General features: G+C 44.0%; 1 protein-coding gene across 1 annotated transcript; it reads left to right on the top strand.

The window, feature by feature from the left end:
* Positions 1–254: 254 nt before the first annotated feature.
* Positions 255–11,579, top strand: DNAJA1 (DnaJ heat shock protein family (Hsp40) member A1). The gene is made up of 9 exons (XM_062208091.1): positions 255–370; positions 1,532–1,676; positions 1,793–1,970; positions 3,657–3,761; positions 4,303–4,530; positions 7,921–8,035; positions 9,589–9,704; positions 10,003–10,103; positions 10,965–11,579. Exons 2-9 carry the CDS (start codon positions 1,545–1,547, stop codon positions 11,181–11,183), a joined length of 1,194 nt encoding a protein of 397 aa, XP_062064075.1. The 5' UTR covers positions 255–370; positions 1,532–1,544; the 3' UTR covers positions 11,184–11,579.
* The last annotated feature ends 4,930 nt before the right edge of the window (positions 11,580–16,509 follow it).

Below are 16,509 nucleotides of genomic sequence, written 5' to 3'. Positions count from 1 at the left end.
TGCACCACTCCTGGGCTATGCCTGTTCCGCACGGAGACCGCCGCACCGAGAACACGGCTCCAGAAGATTCCACGAGCATCGGGAACCCGGCCTAGCGCCCACCCCCACAAGGCCCTTCGGCACCGCGCTTCCCGGCCCGAGTGCCCCCGCGCTGTTGCCCAGGTAACCACGGGGCGGTGGCAGCAGCCCCGAGGGGCGGGACTTCCGGCGGGTGACGCGCCCGGGCTCGGCTACAAAAGACGACGGCTGCGGCGCGCCGGGCGGAACTTTCCAGAACGCTCGGTGAGAAGCGGAGGAGCGGCGACTGCCCAAGCTGCGCACAGTACGCGCTCCTTCCCGCTCCCCTACGCCGGCCTCAGCCCGCTCACCGGTGAGTTTCGGCCCTCACGCTTCCCCCGGTCCCCTGGCTGGCGCCATTGGCATCGCCGGGAAGCCGGATGGAGCCGCCTTCGGGAAGGCGGTTGGCTCCGCGTGGGCGGGAGGGTTGTCGGTTCCTGGATCCACGATTCCCCTGTGTTAGGCTGATGTGGTGCCCCGGGAACCCAGCGGCGGCGCGCAGAGATGGGGCCCCCGGCTTCCTTTCTTGGACCTCCCCCACTCCTGCCTCAGCCTGAGGTCTCCAAGGAGCTGCCGCCTTGGGCTTCCCCCTCCGTGCGCGCCCCCGCGGCCCCTCGCCCGCGCTCGCAGTGTGTGTTGGGGGGGGAGGTGGCGGTGGGCAACGCTGCGCACGCGCAGAGGGAGGCAGGGGCGAGGGGCTGCGGGAGGAGCCGGGCGGTGCTGCGGGTTTCGCTTCTCCAGTCTCCCCTCCTTCTCTTTGTTGAGGGCTGGGCTTCCCCTTCCACCCTTTCGATGCAGGGGCGGAGGGAGGGAGGAAGGAAACCGTAGCGGGCCGGCCCCAAGTGCAGGGGGAGACCCATCGGCACGTAAGCCGCGCCGGCCTCGGCCGTGAAAGCGGGGAAGCTGTAGACCGTGTTCCCGGGAAGTGGCCCCTACGGGCCAAGGGCTGAGGGAGGGCCTGCTCCCGGGGGCTGGAGGTCAGGGTCAGCCTCGAGACTCGAACAGCACCCTCTCATCCCCGTGTGCGCAAATGCCTCGTTCCTGGGGGAGCGTCTGCATGGCGTTGATCAGGTCCCAGACAGGGATAATGTAGTGACCGGCAGACTGAAGCGGTTGCTCCTTTGCTTCCTGCCGCCGGGCACTACCTCTGGGGAGGGGAGACAGGGAGAATCCCGTTGCTGAGAAGACATGTTGGCATTCCAGACGCCGGCTTCCGTGTGGGAGAGCGGGAGCAAGCTGCCGGCAGGAGGCTCTTGGATTCCCTGATAACGATTCGCTTCCATTTAGTCTTAGAACTTGCAGCTGAAGCACCGCAGGAATTGTTAGCCTGTGTGTGTAAGAGAGAGAAGTGAAGTGAAAGCCCTGTTCTCTTATCAGATGTGGCAAAGAACAGACTGCTCTTGCTCGGTTCTGATTTTTACTGTTTAGAATTAGCAGTTGGAAACCGGTTAAAATTGCAGTTTTCTTTTTTCAGGCTGTAGTAGAAAATGGTGAAAGAAACCACTTACTATGATGTTTTGGGGGTCAAACCCAATGCCACCCAGGAAGAACTGAAAAAGGCTTACAGGAAATTGGCCTTAAAGTACCACCCTGATAAGAATCCAAATGAAGGCGAGAAGGCAAGTAGTGTTCCTCTAAAACATAGTATATGGTATTAGGTGAAACTGAGTGTCTAATAGAGTGGCTTTGCTTTGTGACACATTTTCAAAAATGAAATTTACCCCCTCTTAAACAGTTCAAACAGATTTCTCAAGCTTACGAAGTTCTTTCTGATGCAAAGAAAAGGGAATTATATGACAAAGGAGGAGAACAAGCAATTAAGGAGGGCGGAGCAGGCGGTGGTTTTGGCTCCCCCATGGACATCTTCGATATGTTTTTTGGAGGAGGAGGAAGGATGCAGAGAGAACGGAGAGGTAAGAATAGTCTGCATACAGCAAATTAAAATAGCTGTTGGTCCAAGCACTTTTAAACGCTTGCTTACATGATGATGTAAAGTTAGAAGCCCACCATAAAGTACCTCTGTTTGCTGTATGGTCTGGTTTTGGAGAATGAGATTTGATATAGCTAAAAATGGCAAAGCCAATCAAGTGGTAACAAATCAGTGCTTTTAAATACCTTGGATACATCCAACTTTATAGATTTTGCAAACATTAATTAAGGGGAGAAAGCCTAGCAACATGGTTTTCAAGACCCTTTTCGGAGGTCTTTGATCCCTTCTACCCCCAAGAACCCACTGTTAGATACAGTGCTCTTTTTGAATTGTATGTGTTAAAGTTCAAAAACCTAAAACTTCCTCCAGCTAATATAGTAAGTCAACAGAGCTGGAACTGAAAACGGGGGTTTATTGTCTCCAAAGTAGCCACTATACCTGTTTAATCTCGATTTGCCTTGTGTTAAAACGTATGCATTTACTCTCTAGTGGAGATGTAGTCTCCTGTTGTGCTCTGGTCAAGAGAAGTCAGTTTCACTTTGTTCCTAGTGTAGTTTAACAGGCTAAATTGTTTGCTTTTTCTTGAAGGGTCTTCAAGGAAAGCATTAAGGAATTTATCTCAATGTCAGCAGTCCAAATCACTTGCTCAGTAAATCATTAGGATGGTTGGTCCCAAGAATAGTTGCAGTTTTTCTTTTTTTTAAATAACTAATTGACCTGAAAGGTAATAGTGGCAAACTGTCTTTCTAGGAGTAGAAGGATACAGTTGATGGTACTTCATATTCATTACAAAGTAAAAAAATAAATAAAAATAGGCATATTGTACAGAAAGGAGCCTGAACTTATTTTCAGTTAGGCATAAGGCAATACTGTGGTGGATAAAGTCCTTGTGGAAGGATCACAAGCTAGGAACTTATTAACCAACCATTGATAGTGATTTCACTTCCGTAGTCTCAATATCGTTATGTGATCCTGACCAGAAGTATGGCACTCCTATTTAGCCACTGGGCACACAGGTCTCTTTTAGTTTAATGTAAAACAAAAATAATGCAATTTCATTGTCACAGTAACCACATTTATGTGTTCACTAACATGTAACTAATTGCTGCTATATTGGATAACAGATATAAAACATTTCAAATACTACAGAAAGTTGGACAGCCCTTCATATAAAGGGTATAAGGTGGTATAAGAACAGCAGTAAATGTACTGTTCGTACCAAATCAGGCAGAAGGAATCAGTACTCTTCCGTGGTAATTCAAATCAGTTACCCTGGCCCATTTTGATTAGTGGGAATGTACTGTGCTGAATAATGTTTGGATGAAGTAATAGGCCAGGTTGCTTAATACCACATACTAAGTCAGACTGTCCTGACAGACATGTTTGGATTATTGTGAATTGTGCATATTAAAAACTGACTTTTCTCAAGTGATTTTTCAGCTAATATTTTTGATGTATTTCATTGCCGTGTCTATATGCTTAGGCAGATACTTAGTTTCTGACCCAGTTTTTGTCATTTGGAGAACTATATAGTAATGTGAATATTCTGTGTATAAGTGTTCAACAGATGTATGCTGTGATTCTCCTTTAATTGTTTGCTCTGTTTTGGGGTGCCTTCACAAGTAAGATGCAACATCTTAGATTTTTAATGTGCAATACCTTGTTCCAGGTAAAAATGTGGTTCATCAACTCTCGGTAACCTTAGAAGACTTATATAATGGTGCAACAAGGAAACTAGCATTACAGAAGAATGTGATTTGTGACAAATGTGAAGGTATGGTCTTCTGTTTAAATTTCAGATTCTTAGTCTTATCAAATAAAATGAGTTACATAGTCTTTTTTTTTTTTTTTAAGTTTTTTTTTTATTTATTTGAAAGAGTTACACAGAGAGAGGAGAGGCAGAGGCAGAGAGAGAGAGAGGTCTTCCATCCAATGGTTCACTCCCCAGATGGCTGCAATGGCTACAGCTGCGCCGATCCAAAGCAAGGAGCCAGGAGCTTCTTCCCGGTCTCCCACGTGGGTGCCGGGGCCCAAGGACTTGGGCCATCTTCTACTGCTTTCCCAGGCCATAGCAGAGAGCTCGATAGGAAGTGGAGCAGCCGGGTCTAGAACCGGTGCCCATATGGGATGCTGGCACTTCAGGCCAGGGCGTTAACCAACTGCACCACAGCACCGGCCCCGAGTTACATATTCTTTAGGACAACTCTCCATCATACCTTGAAAATATTTAAGTATTGCGTATTTAAGAACTGTCCTATAAATTCGTTATTCTGTCTACTACTGAATTCATACATAATGTTTTTTAAACTGTTTAGGCCGAGGCGGTAAGAAAGGAGCAGTAGAGTGCTGTCCCAATTGCCGAGGTACTGGAATGCAAATAAGGATTCATCAGATAGGACCTGGAATGGTTCAGCAGATTCAGTCTGTATGCATGGAGTGCCAGGGCCATGGGGAACGCATCAGTCCTAAAGATAGATGTAAAAGCTGCAACGGAAGGAAAATAGTTCGAGAGAAGAAAATTCTAGAAGTTCATATCGACAAAGGTGAGTTCTGAACCACTTACCATTTTGAAGTTTGGAGTACTATGGCAGGTTTATTAATATTATGTAAATTGTCATTAATTGGGTATTAGGCCACAAATAAAACCTAAGAAATCCTCGTCCCATCATTCTATATATAAGACACATATAAAGACTTAAATTAAGTGTTATTGCTCAACAATAACTTTGAAATAAATATTGGAATGTCCACAAAATTAAAAATTTGGGACTTAATGGACTAATGTAATAGCAGTGACTTTGATATCAGTTGCACCATAAATGATTTGTTTCAAACTTGTCACCTGTGAAACCATGGTTCTTCTACACGTTTTAATATGATTAAATTCTTTGTACTGATTTTCTTAGGAATTATTAGGTTAAAGGATATGCATACTTCTAAGGATTTGGGAGTGAGGAGGGATTTAGGCAAAGAATTGTGATCTTATAAGGGCTTGAGCATTCTTGGGTTTTGTTGTCTTTAGGAACAAGTCTCTAAGGATATCAAGGGGTGGCTGTATTCTCCCATAGGAATCGTGATACCGGCACCTCCCCTCCCATATTTTCTCAAAATTTGCTTTTTGAGTTTCACAAATCTGTATTTTTCTCATTGGGCCTATGTTTGGTAGCATTGTCCTTAGAATAATTTCCAGAAGTCTACTTTTCTGCCACTAGCCAATACATAGGACCTCTGTTGCAGCTGAAGCCATTTGTGTATGCTGTGCTTATTCATGATGCTCTTTACAGTAATACAGAACAACCAGGAAAACCTGGCTGAGTTTAATTGTTTTACTGGTGTAACAAGAGAGTTTGCCTCTTAAGTGATTAAGAAAGATTATTTACTAGTGTCTGATGCTGGTGTTGTGATTTAAGTCCTTATTTAAGAGATATACATACAAGGCAGGCATGTAGCTAGTGGTTAAGGTCCCTGCATCCCATACCAGAGTGCCTGAGTTTAATCCCTAGCTCCAGTACTAACTCCCAAGTTCTGACTGCAGCATTCCTGCAAATGCAACAGAGGCAGCAGCAATGGCTCAAGTAATTGGGGTCGTGCTGCCCACACAGGAAACCTAGATTGAGTTCTCGGCTTCTTCCCGAGTCCAGTCCTGCTGCTGCTTGAAAGGCAGAATTAGATAGGTAAAGATTAACCTTCCATCCCTGGTTCATTCCCCAAATGGCCACAATAGCCAGGGCTGGGCCAGGCCAAAGCTAGGATAATTTTCCAGGTCTCCCACGTGGGTGGAGAGACTCAAACACTTGGGCCATCTTCCACTGCTTTCCTAGGACATTTAGCAGGATGCTGGATGGGAAGTGGACCAGCTAGGAATCAAACTGGCTTCCATATGCGATGGCCAGCATCATAGACAGTTGCCTAACTTGTGCCACAGCGCCAGCCACCAGAGTTTGTTGTGGTTTTTTTTTGTTTGGTTGTTGTTTTTTGTTTTTTTCCTTCCATTTTCATTTTATTTGAAAGGCAGGGAGCTTCCATCTACTGGTTTACTCCCCAAATGCCTGCAGCAGCTAGCTCTGGGTCAGGCTGATGACAGGAATTCGGAACTGAAATCAAGTCTTCCACAAGGGTGGCTAGGACCCAGGAATTTGAGCTGTCAAGGGTGCCCAGTAACAGGAAGCTGGAATCGGGAGTGGAGCTAAAACTTGAACCCAGATAGCCAAAAGTTTCTCATTGGTCTCCCAAGTGGGTGCAAAGGTCCATGCACATAGGTCATCTTCCGCTGCTTTCCCAGGCACATTAGCCGGGAGCTGGATTGGAAATGGAGCAGCCAGACTCGAACTGGTGCCCATATGGGATGCCAATTCTGCAGACAGAGTTTTTTTTTTTTTTTTCTTTCAAACAAAGTCTTGAAAAGTTACAGAGAGAAGTAGAGACAAAGAGGTCTTCCATCTGCTAGTTCACTCCCCAAATGACCATAACGACCAGAGCTGAGCTGATTTGAAGCCAGGAGTTTCTTTCAGGTCTCCCATGTGGGTACAGGGGCCCAAGGATTTGGGCCATCTTCCACTGCTCTTCCAGGTTCATTAGCAGAGAGCTAAATCAGAAGTGGGGCAGTCACCCATATGGGATGCAGGCCAGGGCTTTAACGTACTGCACCACAGTTCTGGCCCGATAGGCAGAGTCTTTACCTGCTACACCACAGTGCAGGCCCTTCCAACAAGTGTCTTTTTTTTTTTTTTTTTTTTTTTTTTAAGATTTATGTATTTGAAAGAGTTAAGCAGAGAGAGGAGAGGCAGAGAGAGAGGTCTTCCATCCATTGGTTTACTCCCCATTTGGCTGCAACTGTCAGAGCTGCGCCAACCCAAAGCCAGGAGCTTCTGAGTCTCCCATGCGGGTTCAGGGGCCCAAGGACTTGGGCCATCTTCTGCTGCTTTCCCAGGCCATAGCAGGGAGCTGGATCAGAAGTGGAGCAGCCGGGTCTCAAACTGGCACCCATACTGGGATGCTGGCACTGCAGGCAGCAGCTTTACCCACTACACCACAGCGCCAGCCCCTCCAGGGAGCATCTTAACTGCTATGCCAAACACCTTCCCCTTAACAGAATGATTCTTCTTAAATTTCTGATTTTTTTTAAGGTATATTTATTTATTTGAAAGGCAGAGTTAGAGAGAGATGTCTTCGTCCATTGGTTCACTCCCCAAATGGCTGCAACGGTCAGAGCTGGGCCAATCAGGAACCAGGAGCTTCTTCCAAGCCTTCCACATGGGTGCAAGAGCCCAAGTACTTGGGCTGTCCTCCACTGCTTTCCCAGGTGCATTAGCAGAGAGCTGGATCAGAAGTGGAGCAGCCAGAACTGGAACCAGTGCCCATATGGGATGCCGGTGCTACAGGCAGAGGCTTAACTTACTACACCATAGCGCTGGTCCCAAATTTCTAAACTTTGTCAGCTTTATATGGGTTTCCCGTTTATCAAAACTAGTACAATAAGGAAAAAAATCTCAGTTTACACTGCTATTAGATTGAGTAGAAGTACTTTGATGAAGTTGAAATAGTTAACATCTATTGGTTGTAATGTTTGCCAGCCATTGATTGGTGCCAGCATGGATCTTTTTCTTTAATCCTTTCAACAGCTCTAATGAGGTAGGTGTCTGAGAAAGCTGAGACTTAAGGAAGGTTGTACAACTTGATTCTCCAGGGTAATCTTGCCAAAAAATAACTCTGAAGGTTGAAGCCTTGTCTGTTTGCTTGTAGAGTTTGTGGTGTTCACTTTGATAGTCTTTTTCTGTAGCAACTTGAAGTAATTAGGTGTGTGTGTGTTTGGTCATTTCTGTGATAGTTTAGTCCCTGCATAGACTATCATTTTATTACACAGTTATTTTTGTGATTCTGACCTTAGTCTTCGATATTCAATAAGAGTACAAAATTAATCTTTTGTGTTTTAGGCATGAAAGATGGCCAGAAGATAACATTCCATGGTGAGGGAGACCAAGAACCAGGACTGGAGCCAGGAGATATTATCATTGTGTTAGATCAGAAGGACCATGCTGTTTTTACCCGGTAAAGATTTTTATTTTATTTTATTTTTTTGGACAGGCAGAGTGGATAGTGAGAGACAGAGACAGAGAAAGGTCTTCCTTTTTGCCGTTGGTTCACCCTCCAATGGCCGCTGCAGCTGGCGCATCACGCTGATCCGAAGCCAGGAGCCAGGTGCTTCTCCTGGTCTCCCATGCGGGTGCAGGGCCCAAGGACTTGGGCCATCCTCCACTGCACTCCCGGGCCATAGCAGAGAGCTGGCCTGGAAGAGGGGCAACCGGGATAGAATCTGGCGTCCCAACCGGGACTAGAACCCGGTGTGCCGGCGCCGCAAGGCGGAGGATTAGCCTGTTAAGCCACGGCGCCGGCCTACCCGGTAAAGATTTTAATCAGCCTCTAAAATGAACAGCTTGTATATTTGAGGTTTATTTTTGTTTTATTTTAATGAGCTTTCCATTTGTCTTAATACAAGAGGTATGGGAAAAGTATATTTTAATGCCATTTTTCAATAACTTTTTTGAAGTATGGTCAAATTTCATAGGCTTCACTCTAGAAAAACCTATCAGAAAGATTAGGCTGTGTATAATGTGTCTAAGGTGCTAGTAATGTCTCAATTTTAAGAAGCTGAAAACAAGATTAGATTTTGGTTTACTGTCTCAAATCTGTTACCTGCTCTGGAACTTGAAAGGTGTTTGGATTAGGAGATGGTTTGTGTGAGCATAAATAAGTAGCAGGTGACAAGGGTTGCAAAAGTATGTGTGTTGATACCGAGTTTATAATGAAACTTAAAACTGGAGCAGGAGGAGGAATGAGAGTTAACTGTGAATGTTCTGTTATATCCATTGCTACTTTCAATACATAACCAGGAACTGTTTAGAATTAGTTACTAATGGAATATTTCATGGTTGTCTAAAACGTATTGAGAAATACTGTCAGTTTCAGAGATTTGATGCTGTTATTTGAGGTCAATCCCGAGGAGTTTTCCTGGGGCATACTCTCCCTGGTTAAATAAGCTTGAGGAAGATAACAGGAAGTGAGCTGTAATTAAGTACAAAAGATTGTGTTCAGTCACAGTGTGCCAGATAACTTTCATGTCTATCAAAAGAGAAAGTCTTACTGTCCCTTGGAATTGGCGTATGCGCAATGTTGTATTTCATAGGACCTAAATAATCCAGAACAGCCCCAGGTTTGTTTTGTTTTACAGGATAATGTCTTCTATCTCTAATTCTATCTCTAATGTATGGGGGGTTTGTTTTTTGTTTTTTTTGTTTGTTTGTTTGTTTTTTGTTTTTTTTCTTTTTCTTTTAAGCAACTCTCTGTGGGGATTTTTTTCCTCCTGTAAGAAACCAGACTAATAATTATGTAGTGAAATAATCCAGGGGTAGCTAGTGATAGAGGCTTTGGAATCCTTCCAAAAGCCCTGACCAGGAAATAGGGCTGCTAGATTCCAGGTACTTGCTTTTGCCAGTTCTCAGCTGCGCTGGGTTTTTCAGAATGGGAAAAGAAAGTTGTGTGCTGTGGTGCTTTCAATCCTTGGTGACTGGAAAACTAAACTTATGCCATATTTGTATTGATAGACGAGGAGAAGACCTTTTTATGTGTATGGACATACAACTGGTCGAAGCATTATGTGGTTTCCAAAAGCCAATATCCACTCTTGACAACCGAACCATAGTCATCACCTCTCATCCAGGTACGAGAACCAGACAAGTGTGTCTCCAGTGTTTTCTTGTCTCCTGATAACTAAGAGGTGATGGGCACTGAGTGAAAGCTGTCGTTTTATTCGGTAATGTGTCCTCCCTGGGCTGAGATGAAGTCACAAAGTCTTGGTTCTTTTAGGGGAGCCCTGGGAACCCACCCCCTAGGTAAAAGGTAACAGGATCGTTTCATGATGTAAGTTTACCCCTGGTAGTGAGCTAGGGCCTTCTTTTATTTTCCCCATATCATCAAAATGTGACCATATTTAAAGAAGAACTTGGGTTTGTTTTTAGGTCAGATTGTCAAGCATGGAGATATCAAGTGTGTGCTAAATGAAGGCATGCCAATTTATCGTAGACCTTATGAAAAGGGTCGCCTAATCATTGAATTCAAGGTGAGTTATATATTCCAGATCCTGGCAGGGAGCATGCATGGATATAATACTGCTGTTCTGTTGAACATTCTTTGTCAATAAATTGAGATTAGGTTTATTTGTATTGTTAATTGACTGTTGAAAATATGGAAACTGGGTATTTTATTGCATTAGAAAGTTCAGAAAAACCTTTGCAATAACTATTGCTGATTTCTTGGTGAAACACTGCTGCTCGGTTTAATAGGGTAATTCATAAAGCAAGCCAACTGTTTCCCCTATTATTTATTGGAGAGGCAGAGCTACAGAGAGGAAGAGGCAGAGAGAAAGGTCTTCCATCCACTGGTTCACTTCCCCAGTGGCCACAACCTCTGGAGCTGAGCCAATCAGGAGCTGGGCGCCTCCTCCAGGTCTCCCACATGGCTGCAGTGACCCAAGCACTTTGGCCATATCCTGCTGCTCTCCCAGCCCATAAGCAGAGAACTGGATTGGAAAAGGAGCAGCTGGGACTTGAACCAGCACCCATATATGGGATGCTAGCCCCATAGGCACAGGCTTAGCCTACTACGCCAAAGCACTGGCCCCTCTCCCACTTAGTCTTTAAGTAGGTCTCTCACCCACAAACACAACATTAATTAAAATGTTTTTGGATGAAGATGACCTTTTTGAGAAAGTCTTTTTTTCTCTCTTGAAAAGGTATAGAATGGTTCTTATGTTAAAGATTTTATAAGGATCTTGTTTTTAAAAACCTGACTTTTGCCATAGTCCTTAAAGTCTAGTAAAGATGGTATGTTTTTTCCCTCTGGAAAATGGGTCCATGATACTTTGTCTAAGGAGCTAATGATGAATTAAATTGGACTTACAAATTGAAATTTCTTTTTGTAGGTAAACTTCCCTGAAAATGGCTTTCTATCTCCTGATAAACTCTCTTTGCTGGAAAAACTTCTCCCTGAGAGGAAGGAAGTAGAAGAGACTGATGAAATGGATCAGGTAGAACTTGTGGACTTTGATCCAAATCAGGAAAGACGGCGCCATTATAATGGAGAAGCATACGAGGATGATGAACATCATCCCAGAGGGGGTGTTCAGTGTCAGACCTCCTAATGGGGCCAGTGAAGAAGGCACTGCTGGCATTTTGTATGCAGCAGTGGAAGGATGAGTGAAGGACTACAACCGTAATATGCTCACTACTTGCTATTGTTTTTGTTTTAATATTCAACTATAGTAGTGTTTTAAAAGTTGAATGAAGAATAAACGCAAATATAAAAGCTCTGACTTTGCCCTGTATGTATGACGACTTCAGTGCGCAAGATGAAATACTTGTAAAAACCTAATTTAAAAAAAGTTCCCCTAGCATTTGTTAGCCATACATTGTAATTGATTTCAGCTGTCTACATGGACAAGCTTAGACCGAAATGCTAGGTGTATGTGTTGGCTTTAGTGTCTGACCCTTCATTGTTAAGCTTATGGAATTAAAACTATTTAACTGGCAATCAGAAATTAACTTGTAGAGAAGTGTTGGTCTGTCTAGTTATTTGTATTAAGTGGGATTCATTGTGATGCCAATTCTGCATTTATACTATTGCCTAAACTGTTAAAGATGGCATAATACATAATTTAGCCTGCGATATCAGTGGCAGAAATCACTTTCTAAGAAGGGGTTTGTAATATGCTGCTTCTTAAGGGCTTGTACTTCTAGAATTGCATTCCCTTCTATGCCATCTTTTTAAGTATATATATATATATAAAACATATATATAAAATATGTTGACCAGTCCCCTTTTTGGACCATGATAAGCCCCTGAGTAGTGACTTCTAGAGCTGGATAATTTAGAAATTAAAGAGACCTTTATGTGGAGAAAATAATGTGCATGTATAATATAGGAAGGTATTCCTTAGATGTTACAGGCTTATTTTAAACCATTTGACTTATGCTCCAAAGTAACTGTCATTTAATGCCGGTAGTATAGCAAATTATGAATAGCTTTAATTGTATGTTTAAAAGTCATGTTCACCGCTTAAAATCTGGGTATCAGAATTTAAGCAATTCTTGAAATGTATGAATGTCTCCTTAATATACTGATTAACAAAGCATTCTAACGTGTGTCACTGCAGGCTTTTTTTTCCCAGATCCATCAAAGCATTGCCTTCTAACTTTTTAAAGATATGTAACTTCATTTTAGCTAGTTAAGATTAGTAATACAAAAACTGTTGAACTTTAAGCGGGGAGTCAAAATGGAGGACTGGGTAATGAGCCAAGAAAAGGGAGCTTAGAAAATTGCAGACACTAGAGTGTGGAACACAAGAGAACTTCGTGGCTGTGTAGCCTGCCTCTGGTTCTGGATCTAGTACAGTCGGGAAGCTTCAGCATGGCCAGCCTGAAGTGGCCTATATCTTAGTTTCCCCCAGGGAACACTTTTGAGTTTAAAAGAAGAAACAAACCTGGTGTAAAAGTGTTCTTTATATGCCATTCTAGACTGCTCTCTCCCAATATGGGCCGTCTTTCAGTCAGCTACCCTAACATGTTTGCTTATGAGACGTGTTCTGAAAGTGATTGATCAAACTGTTAAATCTCTGCACAAGCATTATTTTGATTTAAAAGGCAGAGTTGGAAAAAGATACTAATTTTCACTGGTTTTACTTAAAAGTTCTAGAAATGTCTGCAGTGAAACCTTTTAAAATGTCTTTAAGAGACATTTTCATCTTTTTAGAAGCAATCCATGGTTTCAACATTTACAACTCATGAGGGAGATGCACAGCTCTAATTGAAAATGCCAAAAATTTGCTAGAACGTGGAGAAAATGGAACCTGTCAATATAAGATGTTGTGGCTCCTCTGGAAGTTTGGCAGTTCCTCAGAAAGCTAAACAGTTACCACCTAACCTAGCAGTAAATACTAGTAAGTCAATATCACAAAGTAAGGGGTCCATGTGTCCACCAGCAAATGAAGGTTAAACAAAATGCATACATATTTCAGCATTCTTTGCATACACAGGCTATCTAGCCATAAAAAGGAACAAACAAAGCACAGGGACACTTTTGAAAATACACCAAATGAAATTAAACAAGAGCACATAATAGTGTCTGACTCCTGAATGAAGTTCAAGACGACAGATCATCAAAGGCTAGTGGGAGGAGAAAAGGAATTTTAGTTGATAGTGGTTACAGAATTCATGTTTCGGTCAGAGTTTTGGGAACAGTCATGGCTATGCAGTATAGTGGAATTAATGGTGTTCAGTTGAAAAAGGAAATTTTCTATTTCCTGTTTTACCAAAAGGAGACTAAAAACAGTCATATCCAGGAAAGGCAGAAACTGGTATGCTTGCTTGTTATTTAATGATAGCCCCTGGTATTGCAAGATTGTCCTCAGACATGTAAATTCCACACCAGTGAAGTTCTGGCTTCAATGACCGGCTGTTTTTGCTATAATGCTTCTGCCCATTCATACTTGTAGGCTATTTCCGGTAGTGAAATTAGCTTCCCAAATGTTTTCCTCCATACACTCGTTGATTCTTAAATCTGGAACACAGGTATTAACCACCTGGGACAACACAGTGCTCCTTTTACCACTGTAGAGAATGCCTATGGAAAGGCAAATAATAGCAACTCACTGTTGCAAGTTTTTTTTTTTTTTTAAAGGTTTATTTTACTTGAAAGTTACAGTTACACAGAGAAAGGAGAGGCAGGGAGAGAGGTGTTCCACCTGCTGGAGCTGCGCCAATCTGAAGGCAGGAGCCAGGAGCTGCTTCCGGGTCTTCCACATGGGTGCAGGAGCCCAAGGACTTGGGCCAACCTCCACTGCTCTCCCAGGCCAAAGCAGAGGGCTGGACTGGAAGTGGAGCAGCCAGTGCCCATATGGGATGCCAGCACCGCAGGTGGCGGCTTTAACCTGCTGCACCACAGCACCGGCCCCTATTGCAGGTTCTAAAACAAGCTCCCACTTCAGTGTATACTGTACTTCATGACAGTTTCTTCTCTTAAAATTGTGGGAAATGGGGCCAGCACTGAGGCACAGCAGGTTAAAGCCACAGCCTACAGCACTGGCATCTCATATGGGTGCCAGTTCTAGTCCTGGTTGCCCCATTTCCCTGCTAATAGGAAAGCAGCAGCAAATGACCCAAGTGCTTGGGCCCCTGCACCCATGTGGGAGACGACTTGGATGAAGCACCTGGCTCCTGGCTTCAGCCTGGTCCAGCCCGTCGTTGTGGCCATTTGGGGAGTGAATCAGTGGATGGAAAGTCTATCTTTCAAATAAATCTTTAACATTTTTTAAAAAAGAAATGGTGGGAAATGCTCTAAAACCAATGAATGAGTGTTAAGCTACAGCAATATCAAAATGCTGATTCTTCAACCTTTATGATTTAAATTTCTCAGCAACCTGATAGCAAAAATTGAAATAAAGCTAGTTTCTGAGGAAACTACCTGTGATTATCAGTTCTCAAAACTTGAACATGCCTGGTTGGCCCTACCACTAATTACTGTTAATTAAGTCTAGGGGAAGATGTGAGAATTTGAAGCAAGCTAATGGGTACCATCTTGGAGCAGGCATTGGTGCGGCCTTTATGCTGCTGCTTGGGATGCCCACATCCCATATCTGAGGCGACTTATTGCTAATACTTAATTCTGGTAGGCAACAGATGGCTCAAGTATTTGGGTCTTTGGAACGACATGGCACAGCAGGTTAAGCCATGGCATTCAACACCAGCATCCCATATCTGGAGTACCAGTTGATGTCCTGGCTGTTCTGCTTCCTAACCAGTTTCCTGCAGATGCACTTGGGAAGGAACCAGAAGGATCCCTATCACGTGCGAAATATCTTTTTTGACAGGCAGAGTGGACAGTGAGAGAGAGAAAGGTCTTTCTTGTGCTGTTGGGTCACCCTCCAGTGGCCGCCGCGGCTGGTGCGCTGTGGCCGGTGCGCCGCACTGATCCGAAGGCAGGAGCCAGGTGCTTCTCCTGGTCTCCCTCGGGGTGCAGGGCCCAAGCACTTAGGCCATCCTCCACTGCACTCCCCGGCCATAGCAGAGAGCTGGCCTGGAAGAGGGGCAACCGGGACAGAAGCCGGTGTGCCGGCGCTGCTAGGTGGAAGATTAGCCTGTTGAGCCCCGGCGCCAGCCAAAATATCTTAAGTGGGCTGGCTCCTGGCTTCATTCTGGCCAAGCCCTGTCGTGTCCGTTAGGCAGGTGAACAATTTCAGTGTACCTTTGAAATATATCATCTTAGACACACATACATTGGAATTAGCCAGCTGGACGCAGATCACAATTTTATTGGCAACATCCAAAGCAGGAGCCAGATGAACACAGGCTTGCTTTCCTCCCATCAAGCCTGACCTTGGCCACATCAGTGTTCACAGTCTGAGCTGGTGCTTGTTGGTCTTGAGCACCTCCATGGGTACAACTGCGTTTTCATTTTCAATCTTCTTGGTGGTGGAACCAGTGGTCAGGGAACTTCCTAATGGTATAGCAGCCAAGCTTGTTTCTCCTGTGGGGGTTCCCTTTTGAAGACACTTACATTTGGGCTGCCTCCAGAACCTAGTGTCTTCTTCAGTTAACGTTTGGTCCTGAATATTATGTATCAGGAAATTCTGTAATAGATAATGTGACAGAGTGGAAGATGGGTGATGTGTAGATTTCTGTGCCTGAACTCCTTTCAGCACTGCTTTCTTGGCTTTGAGAGCCTTTGCTTTAGCTTCAGCAGCTGTGGGAAGGACCCAGAGCTTTCTTCTTTGCCTTCAGAGCCATCTGGGTGAAAACCGGCTCCTCCTAGCATTTTTAAAACGTCAAAAAGCTATGCAGGTTTTATGGCAGAAGGAAAATAAGATAACAGGAATTTCTTAGTGCTGCTCAGAATTAATTCAGCCAATGTGGAGCATTACGTGTCAGGCACAGGATCAGTATTTAAAGTCATGGTCAGAGGTAAATTATAAAAGACTGCAAACTTTAAAAAGTGGGCATTAAAGGCCTAGAGAAATAAGATTTTACATTCTTGAAATAGCACATAGCATAGCACCTTCATACATCTTTTGATGGAAAATCAGACACTGAGCAAAGCACTTCCAAAGGTTTTGTTGGCTTTTAAATTTTCTTCTTAAGCCAACTGATGGTTCTGCACCTTGTAAGAGACTTCGAAATCCCCAGGTCCTTTTCTAATTTTCCTTCAGAACAATAGCTGATTTTCAATGCCAAATCCTCCTCTACTTGCGAAAGGGAAATGCTGAAACTTTTATAAATGATCCTCCAGAAGACAGTCCTGGAGTTGACATGCACATGGGCAGAGGCACGGTTCAGAATGAATAGGGCAGGGTGAGAGCAGTGAAATGAGATTCATGCATCCTGGCCTTTCCACAGGTTCGTCTACCCTAGCCCAGGAATCCACTTCCTGTTGGACTTGAGATTCAGGTAGGATGACATCCCCTCTTCCCTTGATTC

The sequence above is a fragment of the Lepus europaeus genome, chromosome 12 (genome assembly GCF_033115175.1).
Source record: "Lepus europaeus isolate LE1 chromosome 12, mLepTim1.pri, whole genome shotgun sequence".
NCBI lineage: Eukaryota > Metazoa > Chordata > Mammalia > Lagomorpha > Leporidae > Lepus > Lepus europaeus.
This window is presented reverse-complemented; position numbering and strand designations above follow the sequence as displayed.

Excerpts from the sequence above, each read along its gene's own strand:
- DNAJA1 (XM_062208091.1), top strand. The coding sequence starts at position 1,545 with ATGGTGAAAGAAACCACTTACTATGATGTTTTGGGGGTCAAACCCAAT. Across the intron at positions 1,677-1,792 it reads ATCCAAATGAAGGCGAGAAG|TTCAAACAGATTTCTCAAGC; the intron begins GCAAGTAGTGTT and ends CCTCTTAAACAG. Across the intron at positions 4,531-7,920 it reads AGAAGTTCATATCGACAAAG|GCATGAAAGATGGCCAGAAG; the intron begins GTGAGTTCTGAA and ends TTTGTGTTTTAG.